Source organism: Lemur catta, chromosome 2, assembly GCF_020740605.2.
Source record: "Lemur catta isolate mLemCat1 chromosome 2, mLemCat1.pri, whole genome shotgun sequence".
NCBI lineage: Eukaryota > Metazoa > Chordata > Mammalia > Primates > Lemuridae > Lemur > Lemur catta.
Window position 1 is genome coordinate 54,912,309 of NC_059129.1, and position 21,813 is coordinate 54,934,121.

Genomic DNA, 21,813 nt, shown 5'->3' on the forward strand with positions numbered 1-21,813 from the left:
TCAACTGTGGGCGGTTGCTCAGGCCGCCGGGTCTCAGCAGTCGGCGCGAGTCCCCGGGGCCCTGCGTCGGGCGCCTCTCCCAAGGGGCGCCTCGCCAGGTGTCCTTCCCGTCCTCCGGGTCCCCTGAGCTGAGTTTGGTGGGACCCTCCTTCCAGCAGCGCGGGGACTTTCGCCGGCCGGACGCGCCGCCCTGACCGCTCCGGGAGAGGGGGCCGCGCCGCGCCATGGAGGTGTGCTCGACGCCGGGGCTGCCGACGCCGGGGTCCTTGCTGGCCCTGCGGGTGTCCTTCGTGGACGTGCTTCCCGAGGTGATCCCTGTGCAGCTCTGGGGACTGGTGGGCGAGCGGCGGGAGGAGTACGTGCGGCTAAGCCGGGAGATCCAGGAAGCGGCGGCCACGCGCGGCCCGTGGGCGCTGGGCGGCGCCTCGGCCTCGCCGGGAGACCTGTGCCTGGTGCAGGTCGGGCTCCTGTGGCACCGCTGCCGCGTGGTCAGCCGGCAGGCGCAGGACAGCCGCGTCTTCCTGCTGGACGAGGGCCGCACCCTCACGGCCCGCGCAGGCTCCCTGGCGCCCGGGCGCGGCGAGTTCTTCCACCTGCCCTCCGAGGTGCTGGGCTGCGTGCTGGCCGGCCTGGTGCCCGCGGGCGGCGGCGGCGCGGGCGGGGGCGAGCCGCAGCACTGGTCGCCTGGCGCCGTGGACTTCCTTAGCAACCTTCAGGGCAAGGAGGTGCACGGGCGGGTCCTGGACGTGCTGCTCCTCCATCGCCTGGTCCTTCTGGAGGTGCCCGGTCTGGTCCAGCAGATGCAGGAGCTCGGCCTGGCTCGGCAGGTGCCCGACAGCCTCTTCCTCTCGCTGCTGAAGCACCACCTCACTGTGGCCACTTCTGGCGTGGGCCCCGGGGTCCCGGTTCTCCCGAGAGCCCTGCCCAAGCAAGAGCAGCCTGGCCTGGATTATTTCTATCCCCAGCTGCAGCTGGGCGTGACGGAGCCCGTAGTGATAACCCAAGTGTGCCATCCCCACCGCATTCACTGCCAGCTCCGGAGCCTCTCGCAGGAGATCCACCGCCTCTCCGAGGGCATGGCCCAAGTATACCGGGGTTCCACGGGGACAGGGGATGAGAACTCTGCCAGTGCCACCTGGGAGGAGAGGGAGGAGAGCCCAGACAAGCCGGGCTCTCCGTGTGCATCCTGTGGATTGGATGGACGTTGGTACCGGGCACTCCTGCTTGAGACTTTTCGGCCCCAGCGCTGTGCCCAGGTGCTTCACGTAGACTATGGAAGGAAGGAGTTGGTGAGTTGTAGTAGCCTTCGGTACTTGCTGCCGGAATATTTTCGAATGCCCGTGGTGACCTACCCTTGCGCTTTGTATGGACTCTGGGACGGTGGGAGAGGCTGGTCTCGGTCACAAGTAGGTGACCTGAAAGCTCTGATACTGGGCCAGGCAGTGAATGCAAAGATTGAATTTTATTGCTCCTTTGAGCATGTGTATTATGTCACCCTGTATGGAGAAGATGGGGTTAATCTTAACTGTGTGTTTGGAGTACAGTCCTGTTGCTTGGCTGACCGATTCCTTCAGAGCCAAGGAATAGAGGAGGAAGAGGAGGAGGAAGAACCAGAAACAGCTTCTCAGTCGCAGTCTCCTGCTGAAGAAGTGGATGAAGAGATTTCACTCCCAGCCTTAAGATCTATCAGGTTAAAGATGAATGCCTTCTATGATGCCCAGGTAGAGTTTGTTAAAAATCCTTCCGAGTTTTGGATTAGGTTGAGGAAACACAACGGTACCTTCAGCAAGCTGATGAGGAGAATGTGCAGTTTCTATTCCTCAGCCAGTAAGCTGGATGGTGTCGTTTTGAAACCTGAACCTGATGATCTTTGCTGTGTCAAATGGAAAGAAAATGGCTATTACCGGGCCATAGTCACCAGATTAGGTGACAAGAGTGTCGATGTATTCTTAGTTGACCGAGGCAATTCAGAAAATGTGGACTGGTATGATGTAAGGATGTTGCTTCCTCAGTTTAGGCAGCTGCCAATATTGGCTCTGAGGTGCGCTCTCGCAGATATCTGGCCTTTGGGAAAAACTTGGAGCCAGGAGGCAATTTCCTTTTTTAAAAAGACTGTACTCCACAAAGAATTAGTCATCCATATTCTTGATAAGCAGGATCATCAATACATTATTGAGATTCTTGATGAATCAAGAACAGGGGAAGAAAACATTAGTAAGGTAATTGCTCAAGCTGGTTATGCCAAATATCAGGAATTTGAAACAAAGGAAAATATCCCAGTAAATGCCCACTCCCCAGGGCCTGGTTCAAACCATTTTACTGCTGAGAATAACAAAATATCTTCTGCCAAGAGGGTAGGAGAACAGAGAGCCAAGAGAGATAATAAAGCCACATCTGTTTCAGAAGCTTTGACTGACACAACAATTGTTACAAATGTTTCAAGTGAACTAGTTGTGCAGAACAAAGAGAAACAAACATCTGTTTATTCTCCTCTTATACAGAATTTCTTGGAAATTAAGCCAGACTCTTCTTGTAAAGGAGAGCTAAAAGTTGGAAGTACGGTAGAAGTTAAAGTGTCTTATGTTGAAAACCCTGGCTATTTCTGGTGCCAGCTGACCAGGAACATGCAAGGATTTAAAACTCTAATGTATAATATTCAGGACTATTGTAAAAATATAGCTGCTCCTTATGAGGGAACCATACCTGCTTGTTTGGCAAAACGAACAGTAGATGGAAAATGGTCCAGAGCTCTCATTACTGGGGCACAATCTTCAGAGCATGTCAAAGTAATATTTGTAGATTATGGAGACCAAGAAGTGGTATCTGTGAAGAATATGTATTCAATTAGTGAAGAGTTTCTTAGGGTTAAGGCTCAGGCTTTTAGATGCAGTCTTTATAATTTAATTCAACCAACTGGTCCAAATCCCTTTGTTTGGGATGAAAAGGCAATACAAGCTTTTAGTGACTTTGTGAGTAATGCATGGCAAAACAATCTGGAATTAAAATGCACGATATTTGCTTTGGCCTCAATACATGATGAAGAACTGTTTAATGTTGTGGATTTGCTAACACCCTTTCAGAGCGCATGTCATTTTTTGGTAGAAAACAGATTTGCAAGACCAGTAAAACTTCAGAAGCCTCTGGAGTCCTCTGTTCAGCTACATTCCTTCTACTATTCTATACATGATATGAAAATTGGAAGTGAAGAATCAGTGTATATAACACATGTTGATGACCCTTGGACATTTTATTGCCAGCTGTTAAGAAATGCAGATATTTTGGACCAGTTGTCATGTAGTATTACACAATTAAGTAAAGTTTTGCTGAATTTAAAAACATCTCCCTTGATCCCTGGAACCTTGTGCCTTGCCAGGTATACTGATGGAAACTGGTATAGGGGGATGGTAATAGAGAAAGAACCAAATAAAGTCTTTTTTGTTGATTTTGGGAACATTTATGTAGTAACAAGTGATGATCTGCTTCCGATACCTAGTGATGCATACAATGTCTTACTTTTGCCCATGCAAGCTGTTAAATGTTCATTATCTGATATTCCTGATCATATACCAGAAGAAGTTACCACATGGTTTCAGGAAACTATTTTAGATAAGTCATTGAAGGCCTTAGTTGTAGCAAAAGATCCAGATGGAAGACTGATTATAGAACTGTATAGTGACAATATCCAAATTAATGCTAGTATTAATGAGAAGTTAGGGCTACTTGGTTACAAGGGTAGAACAAGGAAAAACGAAAGTAAAGCACTCCTCTCTACACCTGAAACTCTTGAAGAAAAAAATAAGAATATGAAGTTGTCATCTACAGAGTATTTAAGTAAATCAGTAGAGAACAAGTTATGCAGTGTAGAGATTTTGCGAGACCCATACAAACCTAAGATCAATGCAGCATTTAAGGAGCTCAGACGCTTACAAAATGCAACAAAGACTAACTCAGTCACTCAATATCAGGACTCTGTGGGAAATAAAAATAGTGAAGTGTTTCCATTAACAACAGAAAAGAAAGAAGAAATTTTTGCTGAGCCACCTTTGAAAGCCACAAGAGGAGAAGCCACTGTTTCAGAGAGAAAAATAGGAGATTCATGTAACAAAGGTTTGCCTCTAAAATTTCATGAGTTCCCACAGAAGAATATAATGCCTGGCTTTAAAACAACTGTATATATTTCTCATATAAATGACCTTTCAGACTTCTATGTCCAACTAACAGAAGATGAAGCTGAAATTAATTGTCTTTCAGAGAGATTGAATGATGTTAAAACAAGGCCTGAATATCATGCAGGTCCACCTTTGCAAAGAGGAGATGTGGTATGTGCCATTTTCCCAGAAGACAATTTATGGTATCGTGCTGTGGTCAGGGAACAACAGCCCAAAGACTTACTCTCTGTACAGTTTATAGATTATGGCAATGTTTCTGTGGTTCATACTAGCAAAATAGGTAGGCTTGACCTAGTTAATGCAGCAGTACCAGGATTGTGCCTTCATTGCTCCTTAGCAGGACTTTGGGTTCCTGACCTCATAAACTGTAAGGAAATGATGCATTTCTTTTCCCGAAGGACTGACGAGGCTCAAATAACATGTGAATTTGTTAAATTTCAAGACAAATGGGAAGTTATTCTTGCAGATGAATATGGGGTCATAGCAGATGATATGAATAGCAGGTACGCTTTCAGGGAAAAATCAAAAATAGAACTTTCTACCCAAATAATTAAAAGTACCTGTTCAAGGTCTGTTAACAAATCAGACAATGACACTTCAGTATTTCTTAAGTGGTATAATCCCAAAATGAAGGTGATAAGAGCTTATGCCACTGTAATAGATGGACCTGAGTATTTTTGGTGTCAGTTTGCTGATACTGAGAAACTTCAGTATTTAGAAGTAGAAGTACAAACTTCTGGAGAACAGGTCGTAGATGAGAGAAATTGTATCCCATGTCCAAATATTGGAGATCCTTGTATAGTAAGATATAGAGAAGATGGACACTATTACAGGGCACTTATCACTAATATTTGTGAAGATCATCTTGTATCTGTCAGGCTTGTGGACTTTGGAAACATTGAACACTGTGTAGACCCCAAAGCACTCTGGAACATTCCTTCTGAACTTTTGTTGGTTCCCATGCAAGCCTTTCCATGTTGCCTCTTAGGATTTAATATTTCAGAAGGCGTATGCCCTCAAGAGGGAAATGACTATTTTTATGAAATAGTAACAGAAGACGTGTTGGAAATAACAATATTAGAAATCAAAAGGGATGTTTGTGATATCCCTTTAGCGATTGTTGACTTGAAAAGCAAAGGTGAGAGTATTAATGAGAAAATGAAGAAGTATTCTAAGATTGATATTACTAAAAACAATCTTCCCTGTGAAGCAAATGGCTCTGAGATAAAGGAAGCTCATGCGTCCCCCAGTCCTGATGTGGGACTTAAGAAACCAAGTAATAAAGCTATGCAAGATGAAACATTATATGTGGTACCACCGACAGATGAGCTCTCTGAAAGCATTGAGAAAGAATTAAACATTATTGAAACCAAACCAAGTAAATTCTATGACCTCAAAACTGAAAACGTTTTTGAAGCTTTTGAAAACCCATGCAAAGATAAAATTGGTACTGAAGTACTGGATGACAAAGCAGAGTGCCATTTGGTTGACAAAGCAAAGTTTGAAGATAAATACCAAATTGCAGGATTTGATACCTTATTGCCACTTGCTAGTGAAACAAAGGAGACATTAGAACTAAGTTCGCTTGAGGTGCCACTTTCTCCTGATGATGAATCAAAAGAATTCTTAGAACTGGAATCCACTGAGCTGCAACATTCTCTGGTGGGAGATGAAGAAAGAGAAGAGCTGGGCCTGGAGCCACCGCATGCACTGCTGCCCCAAGGCTGCGACACAGACGCAACCCTGGAACCTTTCACGGTGCAGCTGCCCTTCAGCTGTGAAGCCGAGAAAGAGCCAGAATTAGAACTCCCTATGGCCCAGCTATCTCTAGATGACAAACTGAATGCTTTGTCTTTGAGAGTTAGTCAGAAAATCCAAGAATCCCTGTGCGCCGAGGACATGAGAAAGCCGGGTTGTGTGGCACCCTTTGATGACCAGCACACGATGCCGTTGCATCTACCTGGGAAGAATTGTGATTCTAAAACGCAGATCGAAATGAATATATATGAAGAAGACTTTATGGAATATAAAAACAGGGACACCCTTTCATCACTGTTGCCTTTATTCTCTGAAGAAGAATCCAGAGATGGAAGAAAGCACAGTAGTGCTTTACCAGATCATGCCTCAGGTATGTGCATTCTTTCCTTTCACTTTTTAAGTCTGACATAGTGTCTTTCAAAAGTTCTTATTTGTTTTTTTTTTTTTTTTTTAAGAATAATTCTTAACTGGATTTGTAAAATTAATTTTTTGGAAGAAAAATTGACACTGGGGAAGTGAATCAGATTTGGATTGTATGAAGGGCATTTTAAAACTTGGGGAAAATAAGTTGTGAAATCAATGTAAAATAATATGTTATATGCTCGATAAAAGGCTGAAATATCACTTTTGTGTTTAAAAATAGAATGCTTAAAATCTATATCTCCACAAGGTAATCACATTTAAAGTGTAAATAAATCATCAAGAGGGTATATGTGTTGGTAAGTTTTAAAAAAACATGTTCCATGGCCAAGCACTACTGTAGGCATAAATTTATAATAGGGATCATTTTAACAGAAATTTTCAGACTTTATCATGCATTTGCCATTCATTTAGAAACCCTTAAACAAAAAATAGATTTAGGGAACCTATGTTAATCAAAAAAGTTATGAGTAAATCTTTTTTTTTTCTTGTTAATACTTTTCACTTTACAAGGGTTAGTAAATCTTAAAGAATCTTTATTATATTAACTTTTTATAAATTATTGCTATTTTCTTTGCTACTTAAAGAGGCTTGTTACATCACATGGCTAACTTTTAGTTTTGTATAATCAGTGCTATACTTTTTAAGTGTCAATTTTTATATTATTAAATTTGAACCATTATGCAAAATAGAGAAAGTAATAGAATAATGAGAATGAAAATAATCATACTCTTACCACCAAGATAACCACTGTCAACACCATGGTATACTTTCTTCTTGTTCTTTGTGTATGTCTGTTTATATACAGTTTTAAAAACTAAATACAGATTATGCCGTCATACAATTTTGAATCTTGCATTTTAATCCCCTTAAAATACTTTCAGAATATGTTAATTGCATAGCATGCCATCTTTTGGGCACACCATAGTTTATTTAAATATTACCCTTGCATTAGATATTTATTCCTCATTGTCACATTTTAGTAATAGTAAGTATTAGCTTTGTGATAAGAATATCTGCTCACTTGCAGCATGCTCCTTTGCTATAGGAATGGCTGTTGTAACTACTATAGACGATACCATTTGTTGTAACAGTACCAGCGCTTAGTAGTAATTTTCAATGTTAGAAATCAGATTCACATCCTTATGATGGTGGTTTGTTTCTATTTTTTTTTTAGGAAAGCAGTAGGGATTATATGGGGAGAGGACACTAGAAAAATAAAATTGAAATAAGGAGTTAGAACATATTAACAATACTAATTACATGACTTTGATTATGTAGGAATAGTAAATGCAGACTAAGGAAAATACTTTGCTTGTGCATCTCATATTAAGGAATTCAGAGGTATGCATTGAGTCTTACTCTATTGAATTTGGCAGCTCAGCCACAGAACACCTACACTCTGAAAGGCTTTACTGTTGGATCCAAATGTGTTGTGTGGTCAAGTCAAAGAAACACGTGGTCTAAATGTAAGATCTTGGAAATAGCTGAGGAAGGCACAAGGGTGAGTGAAGATTAAGTACTTTACCTCAAAATGTACTTGCAGACTGTTAAGGAAGTTTTACCAAACTTTATTAGACTAGAGAATGCAACTGAACAGATATTTACCTGCTTGTTCCCCCTGGTAATTTGCTGTAGTGCAAAAATCATTTGAAATGTTCTTATATAAGGATCCTAGCAAAAAAAAAAAATCATCCTACTCTCTTTCAGCTATCTTTCTCACCCCTAAAATCCTATTAGTCATCAAGTTCTACACTTTCTACTTATTCTCTCTTAGTTGGAACTTTTTATATCTAATGCCACTTACCTTAGTTGAGTCCCCCATTTCATAACTACATTACTCTAATAACCTTCTATTTGGTTTACTTCTTCTAGTCTTCCTTAAATTGATTGTCCACTGTGCCAGTATGAAGTTTGTCAAATGCAAATCTGTCAACGTGATTCCTATGTGAAACTTACTAGGGATTTCCAGTCGATTGTGTTTCTCCTCTGATCTGAAAACCAGCTGTACCAGAGTCACCTGATACGTTTCTTAAATTGTAGATTTCTTGAGCGTTGGCCTGGCCTGTTGATTCAGAATTTCTGGGGTTAGGATTCTGGAATGTGCATTCTTCTACCATTAATATTGGCAAACCACTGATCTAGAATATAAAAGTCAAGGTCATTAACATGACGCAGGAGTCCCTCTGGGATTGAGCGTACATGTACCTCTCCAGCCGTAGGTCTTAATTCTTTACATTTTGTACTTTAGATGGACATCTATTGGCTTGACTTCTTTTATATACACGATTTTTCTTGCTGCTTTGGTGTATTTAATAATGCAGTTCTCTTTTGCCTATATTCCATCCCATTACCAAACAAGTTCATTCCCATTTATCTTTAAAGATTTCTATAGCTGTTGGCCCTTCCAGGAAGCATTCACTGACTCACTGACATTGTTTCCTAAACTACCCCTTATCCTCAAGCCTTCCTCACCCCCCAAAAAGCTTTATACCTGTATTATATTCCTATTCCTGCTACTACAGAAGTCTGTACTTTCTGCATTGTATTATAATTATCTGCTCGGAGGTCTTTTCTCTACCAGATTTTGAATTACTTGAGGTCTAAATTTTACCCATCTCTAATCTCCAGGCATAGATACTCCATATATGTTTGTTGAACTGAAGTAGCATTGTGTTTGAAACATATGATTGAAGTTTAATAACATCATATTCATCATCTTTTGAAGTATGTTATTTTAAAAAGGATAGCAATGGTACATAAGTCAGTTACCGTTTTTGGAAGTTGCCAAATTTTTAAAATTTTCTGTTCTCTCTTATAGGTTTTGAACCTTTCAAATGGTATGGAGGAGGTAGTGAACCCTGAGAATGTCTGGAATGGCATACCCAAATTGGATAAGAGTCCATCCGAGGTATGGAATTATATAAATAGTAATTAATTAATGAGAGCATTGGTCTTCATTTTGAAAGGTGATTTAACAAACTATTTCCAAAGGCCTTGTATTAGAAAAAACAGAGAAATAATAATGTTGTAACAATAGTTAAGAACAGCAGTAACAAAATCAATATTTCTGGACTTCAGCCAAGTATCCCTTTGAGAAAACTAGTAATTAATGTTTTACTCCTTGATTTTCACTTAAACAAAATGAAAATTGATTGGTGTTCATGACTCTTATAAAATACATGTTTGAAGTGGAAAATCTGGGAAATATGGCAAAATTAAAAATAAGAAAGTAACGATAACCTGTAATATACCCATTCAAAGACAAACAGGTTGATCAGTTTGATTTTTTCCATAATTTTTTTGTTTATATGGAATATAAGTATTTAATCTACATATTTTGGACATAATTGTTTTCATTTTATGTATAGTTTAATATTGTTCATTTAAGATTATGTAGTGGGCAACTTCCCATGCCATTTTGAAGTATCTAGGCATTTCAGTTTATCCTGTTTGGGGTTTGTTGAGCTTCTTTAACTTCCATTTCACAGTGTTTGTGTGACAATTCCAATATGTGGTCATCTCAGGGTTTGTACCTGACGGTTGTCTTTTCCTTAGAGAAATGGTCAGCTTTTCCTGATTCTTATATGTTGAGTAACTTTGGATTCTATCCTGGACATTTAAAATATTGTAAGACTTTGGGTCCCATTAAAATCTGGAGAATGCTGAAGTTTTTGTTTTAGCAGATGATCATCCTGTTTCGGTTCATACCACAAGTTCTGTCTCTCCTGTAGCTAGTGGTTCTCACGTCAGTTTAGTTTGCAAAGCTTTTGCTGTGTTGTTTGGGTCTGCCCAGTATATAAGCCACTCAGGTTAGTCTGGGACTCGGTCACGGTTTATATGGTAGTCAGGTATCAAAGACTTTGCTGGGCTTATTTGGTCGTGTTCTGCATGTGCATAGCTCAGGGGTGATCCTGGGACTTATATTAATTCATATATAATATTGGGGGTTTTTAAAGATTTCCAACTTCTTTCCTCTCTGAGATTTCCTTCATGGTTTTGGCTTCTAAGATCCTCTTTTATTCAGCTCCCAATAGCCCCTTTTTCTGTTCTCTGGCCAGAAATATGTTTTTCTCAAGCTTCTGTCATGCAGTTCTGTTTGACTGAGCCTGCTTTTGGAGTGAAGCAGATAAAGAGAGAATAAAAATAATCTCCTCCTTCTACTCTTCAGATAGACGAGGACCTTTTCGTGGTTCCACTGGCCAGAGAGACAGGTCCTCTCTCACATTTTTAGATACCTGCATTGCTGTCACCAGGCAGTAACTGGGGCTGCCCTGAAGGCAAGGCCAGAAGAAATATGAGAAAACAACAACGTGACAACACCACCACAATATAATAGTAGTGGGATTTCCTACCCCTCCCTTACTCCATAGCTGTAGTCCTGAACCCCAGAGTAAGTGAGGAATGGACTGCACAGCAGGAGGTGAGCTGTGGGGTGAGCAAGCAAAGCTTTGTCTGTATTTACAGCTGCTCCCCACCGCTTGCATCACTCACTGCCTGAGCTCCACCTCCCTCCCCACCATGCCACCCGACTGTGGAAACGTTGTCTTCCATGAAACCGTTTCCAGGTGCCAAAAAGGTTGGGGCCTGCTGCTGCTCTGTAGCATTCGGGGGCGCTTTATCCCAATCCTCTGGCTAGAAATAGGGGGTTTCTCTCAATGTTTTGCATTTTACCCCAGCTGGGCAGTTTTGATTTGGCCTACCCTAAGGTCAAAACCAGGAGACAAAGAAGTAAAGAAAGAACAAAACCAAAAGCCCTGTAAAATTCAACCCTGTAGTGAGTCATTATTCAAGTTTTTACTTTAGCCCTTAATCTTCCCATCCTTGTTTACTTTTGAGTGTCCGCAGGTAGTTGCTTTATATATTCTGTCTAGAATTTTTAATTGTAATCAGTGAAAGAGAGAGAGGTTACAGTAAGCTTGGTCCATCTTGGCTGCAACCAGAAGGCCATAAACAATTTGATAGCTGCATAATATTTTATGGCATTAATGAACCATAATGCATTAAACAATTTCTCATAGTGTTGGGTATTTAGGTCACTTAAAATTTTTAGTATTAAAAATATGGAACATCTCTCTTCACCTTCTTATGCTAGTTCTTTTTTGGTGTACTTGTCAAAAAGAACAGCCTGATATATTTTTTTTGTATCAGTATTTACTAAAACTTTCTTTTACATTCTGATTGTCTCCATCTATTAATTGTGAAGAGTCCACAGACACATACATATGTACATACAGGATTCTATTTGGATAAAGTACCCTATTACCTGGTAAATAGGAAAAAACTATTTAGAACTATTTAATGTGGACATAAAATAATATACAATTACCTCTGACTTTAAGCCAATTAGAAGACACATAGAAACTACTTATTAGTAAGGCTTTACAGTTTTTCATTTGATTACTAATGGGAGTTAGAGATTCCTCAAATTTGAGTAAGCTCTTAGATAAAGATGCCTGCCTACAAATGAGCTAGTTTTCTTTAAAAAGTAAATATTGTGAGTACTATGCGTGACTATTTTTTTATGATATATCAAGTCACTATGATCTGGGAGTCTTTCTAATTATAATTTTTTAGTATGTGTTTTATTAGCTGAGCTGTTTCATTTTACCATAAGAATATAGCTCACTAATTAGCTTCTGTATCACAGAATGTGCGCACACATTGAAAAGAATATAGGGGCAATATATCCCTGTCCCTTGTCTTCAAAGGATCTGTGGCTCACCACTGATAATGTGTTTGAATAGCAGCCCCTTGCACAATGATGTCCCTCCCTCCTTCACCAAACACCAGAGTTGTCAGAGGGTTTGAGAGCTCGCAATTGAGAAAGGGCACTTCACTCCCTGCGTGGAAGGCTCCAGTGGAGATGTTCCAGATAACGAGTATTTGAATAATGGAAAATGCACTCGAGGTGATTCTTCACTATAAAATTAGATTGTCATCATTTTAATAGGAATACTTCATATTGTTTACTTTTTTTCTGGTTTATCTAGGGTCCCATTTCTAATTTAAACTATTTTGTACTTATAATAAAGAACTGGTAGTAACCCAAATGTTCCTTTTGTTAGGCTGTACTCCAAACAGTGGGAAAAGATCTTTACTTCATGTCATCGGATGATACCACAATTCAAGGTAACTTGTGTTTTTAAAATAAAAAATTTTTATCACCCAGAATTGCCAAGTCTTAGAGATAGCATTATACTGAATCCCACAAACAGAAATGGTTAAGTAATTTCTCTGGATGTTAGTAGTAGGGGAGACAAAAAACCACTTTAGGTAAAAATGTTCAAATGTGCTTATGGGGATAAATAACCAAAAGGAGGATTTCTTGATATATCACAGGAAATTTGTTTGTTGATTGAATTAATCTTGAAAGTTAAATGGTGAGTTTGATAAATTCATATTTTAAAGGATTTTCTTAGTGTTAATTAGCTTATATATTCAAATGATCTTTGTTAAATAATCTCTTAGGATTTCTGAATTTTTACTTTATCTACATACGATTTAGTTTGTTGGGTGTTCTTGGTTATTTTATATTGTTCATAAATAGCATGTTGGGTGTTAGAATTGAGGCACATTGAGGATAAAATTAGCTCTTGGTGACTTTAGTATTATGTGAAAAATACACACTAATCAAAGAGAGCAAAGAACTAATTGATTATCAGACTTGTTAACATCATTCTAGCAAAATATAATATTCTAATTTCATAATTTTTTAGAGAGACTTGATGATAGGTACAGTGTGAGAACCAAAATGCTAAAAAGAAGGAAAAAAAAACATTTCTGTAGGAATAATTCACTGTAATAGTTAGAATACTGATCTGTCCCCCTTCCCTCCTTATAGAGGACATTAAATTTGTCATAGCACCCATGTAAATAATTTTTTTGTTTTTATATTTCTTTCTCAGCTTGAGGTTTTTCTCTTCTCGTTTCAGATAAGGAGTCTGGAGGTGATGCAGATTTAACTGTGGATCCATAGATGTGGCCAGTCAGAAGCTGCTCTGAAATAAGTGGCATCTTACCCAGACCAAAAGAGTATTTGAGGAAATTGAAAGCATGTAACCCTAAGAAGTTGTCATTTTCAAACACTTTGATATGTGTGGAAAACGAAATAGGTCTCAGGTTGACCGTGTAGTGTATCTATAGTGGTATTGCTGTCTATATCGATCTAGGGTCTTTCCTCTGCTTTGTATTGTTTCTAATCAGTCAAGAGGATTTATTTTGCTAAACAATTTACTAACTCATAACTCACATTTCAAAAAAACGATTTTGGTATCTTTTGAATACAGTGTTTAAATTAAAATAGAAAAGTATAGGTTCATGACAAATGCATGATACGAGGCTGCTCAGGAGGGTAGCTTTGTTAGCAGGAATGCCTGCAGAATTTTTGTTTTGATTTTGAAACTTCGGCTGCCTGTCTAATGAAACATCTGACTGATATTCTGTTTGAATTTGGAAGTATTCTAATGTGATACCAGATCTGAATAAAGTTTATCCTTAATGGCATGGTGGTCTCATTTTATTAAAAATAAAATAGGTTTCTTGAATATCTGTGGTTCTTCTCTCCTCTATAATCAGAGATTGGGGGAAGCATAGTAATATAGTAAATGTTAGCTCTTATGCATTCGTCACTCAGTCGCTTTTATGTAGTGGTACTTTAAATACACTTTTCTCATTGTAACCATCATCTTTGAGGTACATATTAATATTATCCATATTTTATAGGTGAGAAAATTGAAGCTTTTTAGAGAAGTTAAATAATTTGCCCAAAATCAGATATCTAGTGAGTCTCAGAGGCTTGATCAAACCCACACCTATCTAACTTCAAAGCCCATGATTTTAAACATGGTTTTGCAGAGTATAGATCTTAGCTACATGCTACTTAGCTATATATGACCTGGGCAGGTTATGGGTATCTTTGAGCCTTCATCTTCCTCATTTGTAAAATGGTGATAATAAAACCTTTTTTACAGTGTTTTTAAGATTAGACATAATTTATTTAAAGTACCTGAAAAGGAGCAGGCATTTGGTAAATGTTTCTTTTTCCTGGAAAAAAGTAAGTATGTATTTTGCTAGATTTTTTTTTAACTTTATTGGATATTTTCAGAACTTATTTTCTCCATTCAGCATTAGCATATGCCACCAACAAATGATTGTTAAAAAAAACATTGTTCTTGAATGGACCATCATTACAATTGGAATGTTTATCCATTTCTAAAGTGAGTAAGGAGAAGCTTTGCCAAATGAGACTGGGGAAAAGATGTTACGTGTATGAAAGATTATCAGACCCTGAAACCTAATAGAAATAAACTAAGAACCTTAAATACTGAGTATAATTTCACTAAGTAGAAAGGAAAGGGTTTTGCATTAAAAATAATTGAGGTATATGAATATATTACTTATTCCTGGGATAAAGAATAGACGAGTTTGACTCACTCATACAGACAATGTAATTGTGAATTACCAGGAGAGAAGGTCAGAGAAGATGCATTAGGGTCAGATCATAAAAAGCCTTCAGTTTCAAGCTGAGTTTAACTCCCTATTTTGGAAAATTTAATCTGAATGGCTGTAGGAGAGATAAGTCAAACTTCTCAGAATGAGCGATTCTGCACCTTACATCACTAAGCTAGGCCTGAGATACAAAACCGGGATACACGGTAAACTTAATAACTGGGCAAAAGGGATAGAGATGAAACAGTTAACCAGATTTGCGTACTAAGTACTGACTATCCTTGTTCACACAGGCTAAATTAATTACGGCGAATTCATAGGAATAAGATCATACTTAAAGTATATACTTAACTAATGATTGGCATAAATTCTTATATCATCCCTCAGGGGTGAAAAAGTCATTTTCCATGATTCCCGGATGTGTAAGTGTATACATTTTTAAGCTTTTTACCTCCATTTAATTAAATGGAATAAAATAATAAAATGATACTAAATAATAAAAGAATACTACTTTTACTACTATATATAGAATTTAAAACATCTATTAAATAGAATTAATTGGAAAATGAAGAAGTTAAATGTAATTCTGAATGTATCTTTTGTTTTCCTTCACAGCCTTAGGGTGAATAACTAATGTGTTATAGCTGGAATCCCTGCTATATGCTGTAATCCAGTGGCAACTTTCTTTAGTAAGTAGAATGCATCAGAGATCAAGCATTAAAGAAAATGCAAAAAAATTGCCAATTTTTTTTAGTTCAAGTCTCACTGACTATATCCACTGCCTCTGCCTTGTCTCCAAAATCCTTAACCCTTGTCCCCTCCCCATTTAGTTATCATATCAAAATTGTATAGTATCACCAATCCTGTGCTGAAACAACGGCTTTATTATTATTAGCTTGATCTAGTTTTTCTTGCCATGGCCAAAAGTCAGAGAGAAATGCTATCAAATTCTACCTAGAATATCATTTTGCTAACATTCAATCGTACTGTTCATGATAGAGAATAAAAGGCAATAAAATCTGTTTTTACTGTATGTTTAAGGAGTAATTATGTCATTCCAACAAGTTTTCACTGGCATGGTGCCTCTTTTAATATACCTTTCCATTATTAAAGTAATACAAAAGCAGTTTTTAACTTTGACACTAAAAAAAGATATCTTAGTAAAATTAAATTTTAGGCTGGTATGCTTTTTGTATTCCATATTCTTTCTTCATATTTAAATGAAAAAATCTTAGTTCAAGCCTCACTCACTATTATAGTATCGCCTACATTTTAAAATACGAGTTCTTTGGGAAACTACATTAAAATCTCTCTCTCACATACACGCAGAATGTTAGACAGTTTTGAACCAAGACTTTTTAAAAAGCTCTTTTAATCCTAATTCTGTTTCTGTATTCCCGTAGAGTTCTGTAGAGTGGCATGTTGGTCAGTCGTGTTAATGTTGCTCCCCGGAATAAGATTCTTATCAACTCCTTTAACCAGACAGTCCCACTTATCAAAATCTTTATGAAGTCCTGAAAAACATAAATGTTAATAAACATATTAAACTTTTGACAGGATTAAACAGTTCAGTGCCTCTAGGTCAGCAGTCCCCAACCTTTTTAGCACCAGGGACCGGTTTCATGGAAGACAATTTTTCCATGGACAGGGGTGGTGGAGGAGGAGGCAGAGGTCAGGTGGTGATGTGAGTAATGGGGAGGGGAGCGGCTGTAAATACAAATGAAGCTTCACTCGCTAGCCCACAGCTTGCCCACCTCCTGCTGTGTGCTCCCCCCTTCCCAAGTTTCATGGAAGACAATTTTTCCACGGATGGGGGGCAGGGAGTGGTGGAGCTCTTCTACCCCATCCCTAACAGGCCATGGACCAGTACTGGTCTGCCGCCTGGGGGGTTGGGGACCACAGCTCTAGGTGGCACAAGAGAATTACAAATTACACAAATTACATAATGATTGTAGAGGCAAGGTGTATTGTGTCAGCTGCCTCCAAATGAGAGAATGGAGGGAGAACCCCAGCTGTCAGAATCTTCCAAGGGGAAGTCCACCCCAGGCTTCATAGAAAGACTATAAGCTTTAACAGATAGACTTGCTTTGTACGATACATAGTCTATAAAGCAGCACAATGAACTTTCTCAAATTTTGCTTTCAAATTGATTTACTGCTTTGTTCAACTGTAAACCAACTAGAAACAGTTAAAATGGGACTAAAGCTGTGTTAAGATAGAAAGTTTTGTCCTGAGATTCATCCGGTTTATCAAGAAAGAACATTAGTTCCTTACCTAAATGCTTTTGTAAGAATGCCAATGAAGCTTTGTTGCTAAGATCAATAGCTACATTTGAATCTATATCTCCTTTTAATGCGAACATGTATCCAAATATTTTTCCAGTTGCAAAAGTGAAGTCAGCAAAATTCTGATGGACTGAACCCCTAAAAGAGAAATGTGGTATTTAAAAAATCACATTGTTTGAAAAAATTATCTTTGTAGTTAGGGTATAGGAAAGATACTGGCCTGGTTGGCCTATTTATTTAAAAGCATGGAAATAAAACTTGTAATTTGACCTCCTTGGATCTATTTGTCCAATTTAAAATCACAAGTTTAGTTTATTTTATCTCAAACAAGCAGTACATTTAATCAAAGTATGTGCCTAAACTATCAAGACAGTTTTGCCATCTTAATTGTAGCTTGTTTATGCCAGCAGCAAAGAAACTTGGAGAGCAAGTGGTGGTGAAATCATGAAAGTCATTTTCCATAGCTTGTTGAGAACTGAATATTTTTCCTTGCAAGAAGTGGTCCAAAGCCTGGAAGAAGTGGTAGTCAATTGGTGCAAGGTCTGGTGAAAACAGTGGATGACAAAGAGTTTCCAAGTCCAGCCTCTGTAGTTTGAGCAGCATTGTTTGTGCCACATGTGGTGGAGCATTGTCTTGCAAGAGGATTAGCCTGTCTCTATTGACTGATCTCAGCTTTTTAATCGCAAGCATCCTCATCATTTTGTCCAATTGGTTGCAGTAGACATCTGCTGTAATCAACTGACCAGGTTTCCTGAAGCTATAGTGGATAATACCAGTGCTGGACCACCAAACACCATTAGCTTTTTTTGATGAATATTCAGCTTTGGACTGTGTTTCGGCACTTCATGTTTATCCAATCATTGTGCCAAACACTTGTGATGGTCAAAAAGAATCCATTTTTAATCACATGTAACAATTCGGTGTAGAAATGGATTGTCTTTATGTCATGACAGCAAAGAAAGGCAAGCTTCAAGATTATTTCTCTTCTGACGCTAGTTTGATTCATGTGAAACCCATCTATCCAGCTTCTTTATCTTGCCAATTTTTTTCAAATTGTCCAATATTGTTGGAATAGTAACGTCAAACCTTGCTGTTAATTCATGTGTAGGTTGAGATGGATTCGCTTCCCCTACAGCTTTCAGTTCATCATTATCCACCTTGGTCTCAGGTCTCCCACATGACTCATTTTCAAGATTAAGATCAGCAGAACAAAACTTCTCAAGCCATCAACATACGGTGTGTTCATTAGCCACATCGTTCTCAAACACTTTGTTGATATTTCTAGCTGTCTGTACTGCATTGGTTCCACGATGGAACTCATATTTGAAAATAATATGAATTTTTGACTTATCCATGGTTTCACAAAAATTGCTCTAAAAAAAATGTGAAAGATAATCACAAGCCAAACCATGCATTTGAAAAAAGTAGGATGTACCTTCACAATAAAAGTAAAACAAGAAGTGTCAAAGTGAAATGTCAGAGATATCAGCTGTCAAACTTAGTACTTAAGGAAATTGGACATTTCCTATTTAATAACCTAAATATTTGAGGGTCACAGGCTGTTCCCTTAGGGATGCTACAGTAAATTCATCTTCCCTCTAGAAAAACAATTCGAAGAATCCTGTCTTATTTGGTATTTTGATTTTAGAAGGAATGATTCCTGTTTTTTAGTATACTAGAATACTTCCAGTTTGAGTAGGTGGAATGTGTTGTGTGTTAAAGAGGCCCTGAACTCAGAGCCACAGCCTGCCACCTACCCTCACCACGCAACTTGGTACCTATTTGTTGCTACTCAGAACGCTTTGAATTTAAGCCCTGAATTAAATAGATTTTTTTTAAAAAACTTTCCCTGTACTAGTTAAACTGTATAAACTTTATAGAGATATAACTTCTCTAAATTCATCAATAGCTTAACATCAAATGGAATGGCTTTTTTTTTTTTTTTTCACGTTCTCGAGTTTATTTGAGCAGCCCGGGGAGGCCCCACACCTAGAAGAAGGTGTTGGGCCTCTTGGTGGTGAAGCCAAGACAGTGCGCATCGCACTCATCATGTAGCTATACCCCCAAAATGGCCTTTTTTTAATGTTCATTTTCTACCACTTCTGGGACATTTAACATATGATGTCTTTCTTGCACTTTTTTTTTTCCTGTTCATTGCCTTGACATTGCATCTTCCCTTCTGGCCCTAACCACTTTGTGCTGTCCATGGGCCTTCACCCTTCTCTCACGGGCGAAATGTAGGCATTCCTCAAGATTCTATTCCCAGAACAATTCTTTCCTCATTTTGCAGTCTCATCTAGTCCAAGGTTTCATCTATAATATCATGCAAATTCTGTACTCGTCCGGTTTATAGCCGGACATCTCTACCCAGATATCCCTGTTCTCAAGCTACTGAATTCCAAGGTTAAAACACAACATCTTCCCAGCCCCAACCCAGTGAAACTCTTCCTCTTCACTTTGCCAGTTCTTACAAGCAAACCATCATTCTTTTAGTCATCTAAGACGAAAACAGGGCCACCCTGATTCCCTCTCACTCTTCCCCACATTCTAGTTGAAATTTGAGTGTCAGAAACATAAAGAAGGGGAAACAGAGTCAGGGTCATGAGAGAGCTGAGAGCAGAAGCCCAGATGCCGCCAACAGTCAAGGACTGGCCTGAGGAGAAGAAAAGGAAAGAGCACATAAATGGAGGAGAAGCCACACAGAGGAGGGTCGTGGTGGTCAAGGGAGCAGAAATAGAGCTAGTCAAGTGTCCACCAGATGTGGAGGGGAGGCCGAGGCTGCAAAGAGGCTGCAGGGGAGGTGTGCAGCAGGCCTTTCGTGTGCTTAGCTGACCGGTTTCAGCGCACACTGGTGGGGGCTCAGCAAGCTAGACCACAAGAGTCAAAGAGCAAATAGAAGTAAGCACATGAAATATTAAATATGTGCTATTCTTTCAAGATTTCTGGCAGGGAAAGGAAGAAAAAAGATAAGGTGAGAGCCTAGCAAAGAAGTAGAAATGAGAGAAGGTTAAGTGTTCTGTATTATTTCTGTTTTAGAATTAGAGAGACTTGCACATACAAATAAGCTAACCTGAAGTCCTTACCTGAAATACCTGGACTCTTCCTCACCATCTATCCAAACTCTCTTGATCCTACAATATCCAACTCTAGTCCCATCTCTTCTAAGAATACTTTTCAATTGGAAAAGATCCTTCCATTCTCCGATCCCATAATGGTTATTGCCTATACTCTATGTGTTTTCTTCCTGCCTCTTTTTTTCTCCTAAATAGACTAGGTTTCAGATACGAGCGGGGTGAGTTCTATCTTTGCTTTGGAATATCTCACGAAAGTTCAAAACCCTATCAGGAGTTCTTTTTCATGTCCAGGATATAAACATAGTGCTCAAAGGTATCCCAGTATTGTTTCGGGGAGTTTATAAACTCATATTCTTTCCCAACAGGTAAATACATTGCAGCTCTCAATAGATGATATGACTTTTTCTTTAAAGAGTTTGTAGCCTAGCCTAATGATGAAATACTTCCCCCCTCCTACACCCCTATAAATGTGTAGGTATGTTCTGGTGTTTAGATAAAAGTAGCATGTAGTATAATGCTAGTATTAATTACTAGTATATGCACTACATACATTAACAGTACTAAAACATTTCCATTTTAAAAAGACTAAGTCTAAATGTACTCAGAAACTGAGATTATCTAATAAGAATTATCTAATATTCTCCTTATTGGAAGTCTAAACAACCAACTCAGCAATTCACTAATGGCTACCAAATGATATCTGTTGATGTTTATCCAAGTTTCAAGTTTCTGTTTCAGATGATGAAATAAGTCTCTCATACTGACCTGATTGTAATCATATTTCTTTCTTTATCTGGCAAGTAGCATTGTTTCATTTTTTTGATATTATCTACATATTGGAACCGTTCAGAGTTGATAAAAAAGAGAGGCTGAGGAATCCTGGAATACACTTCATCACCCACTGGAAACATCCATGCGTCCAGGGCAATTCCACACCTGCATTTGTTGACAATGAGGAAAGAAGGCTGGTTACACACTAGCCAGCATAGAGGACTTTCTAATAATGCTTGGAGTAATAGACATGCACCACACCAGTTTGTTATGGGTTATCTTGCTGGGGGCAAGAGATATTCTACTGCAATGTAGAAAGGGGATATGATTAGCTTTCTAAGGTAGCAGCCCTGCAATTATACAACCATTTTCTTTAGAAGGCCTCCGGGAACAACCTTTAGAAATATATATCCTTAACATTTTTTTATTTTATTTTTTAATTATATTGTTTAAAATAAATTTTAAAATAAGTAATACTTTCTTGAAAACCATGGGGGTATCTGAAAAAGTACAATAAATGCACCATTTTCCCTGTGTTTCCAGAGCTTTTGTGCATTCTGTAGTGTATGGATTATGCCTTTTTCAGAGTAAGAGTGGAGCCATTACTTTAGATTTAGAGGTGCTTCACCTGAAAAACTGTCTAGGTGTTGAAGAAAACATCAATTGAAAATATAACTTTCTTTTAAAGTTTGTCCTATGTTTCTCTATCTTTTGCTAAATGGATAAAAGAAGAGAATTCCCTTACGTTGAAATAGATTTTAAGAAATTCAGGGTGAAATGTCACAAATTGATCCTGCCCACTTTCTATATAGTCAGTTTCTATATGATCTCATCAGTCTACAATGAAATATTTCAAGAAAAAAAATGTTTCTACAATTTAGAAAA

General features: G+C 38.6%; 2 protein-coding genes across 4 annotated transcripts in view; one reads left to right on the forward strand and one right to left on the reverse strand.

The window, feature by feature from the left end:
* The first annotated feature begins 90 nt into the window (after positions 1-90).
* Positions 91-13,808, forward strand: TDRD6 (tudor domain containing 6). Its single transcript, XM_045543681.1, has 5 exons — positions 91-6,297; positions 7,727-7,851; positions 9,169-9,258; positions 12,416-12,479; positions 13,283-13,808. Exons 1-5 carry the CDS (start codon positions 225-227, stop codon positions 13,324-13,326), a joined length of 6,396 nt encoding a protein of 2,131 aa, XP_045399637.1. The 5' UTR covers positions 91-224; the 3' UTR covers positions 13,327-13,808.
* A 1,856-nt stretch (positions 13,809-15,664) lies between these two features.
* PLA2G7 (phospholipase A2 group VII) overlaps positions 15,665-21,813 on the reverse strand; it is a 34,134-nt gene continuing 27,985 nt past the window's right edge. For all 3 annotated transcript variants that reach the window (XM_045543685.1, XM_045543683.1, XM_045543684.1), the window contains 3 exons: positions 20,923-21,093; positions 17,073-17,221; positions 15,665-16,312 (listed from right to left, as the gene is read on the reverse strand). In XM_045543685.1, the coding sequence (XP_045399641.1) occupies positions 16,176-16,312; positions 17,073-17,221; positions 20,923-21,093 (457 nt within the window). In that variant the 3' untranslated portion in view covers positions 15,665-16,175. The remainder of the gene's footprint in view (positions 16,313-17,072; positions 17,222-20,922; positions 21,094-21,813) is intronic.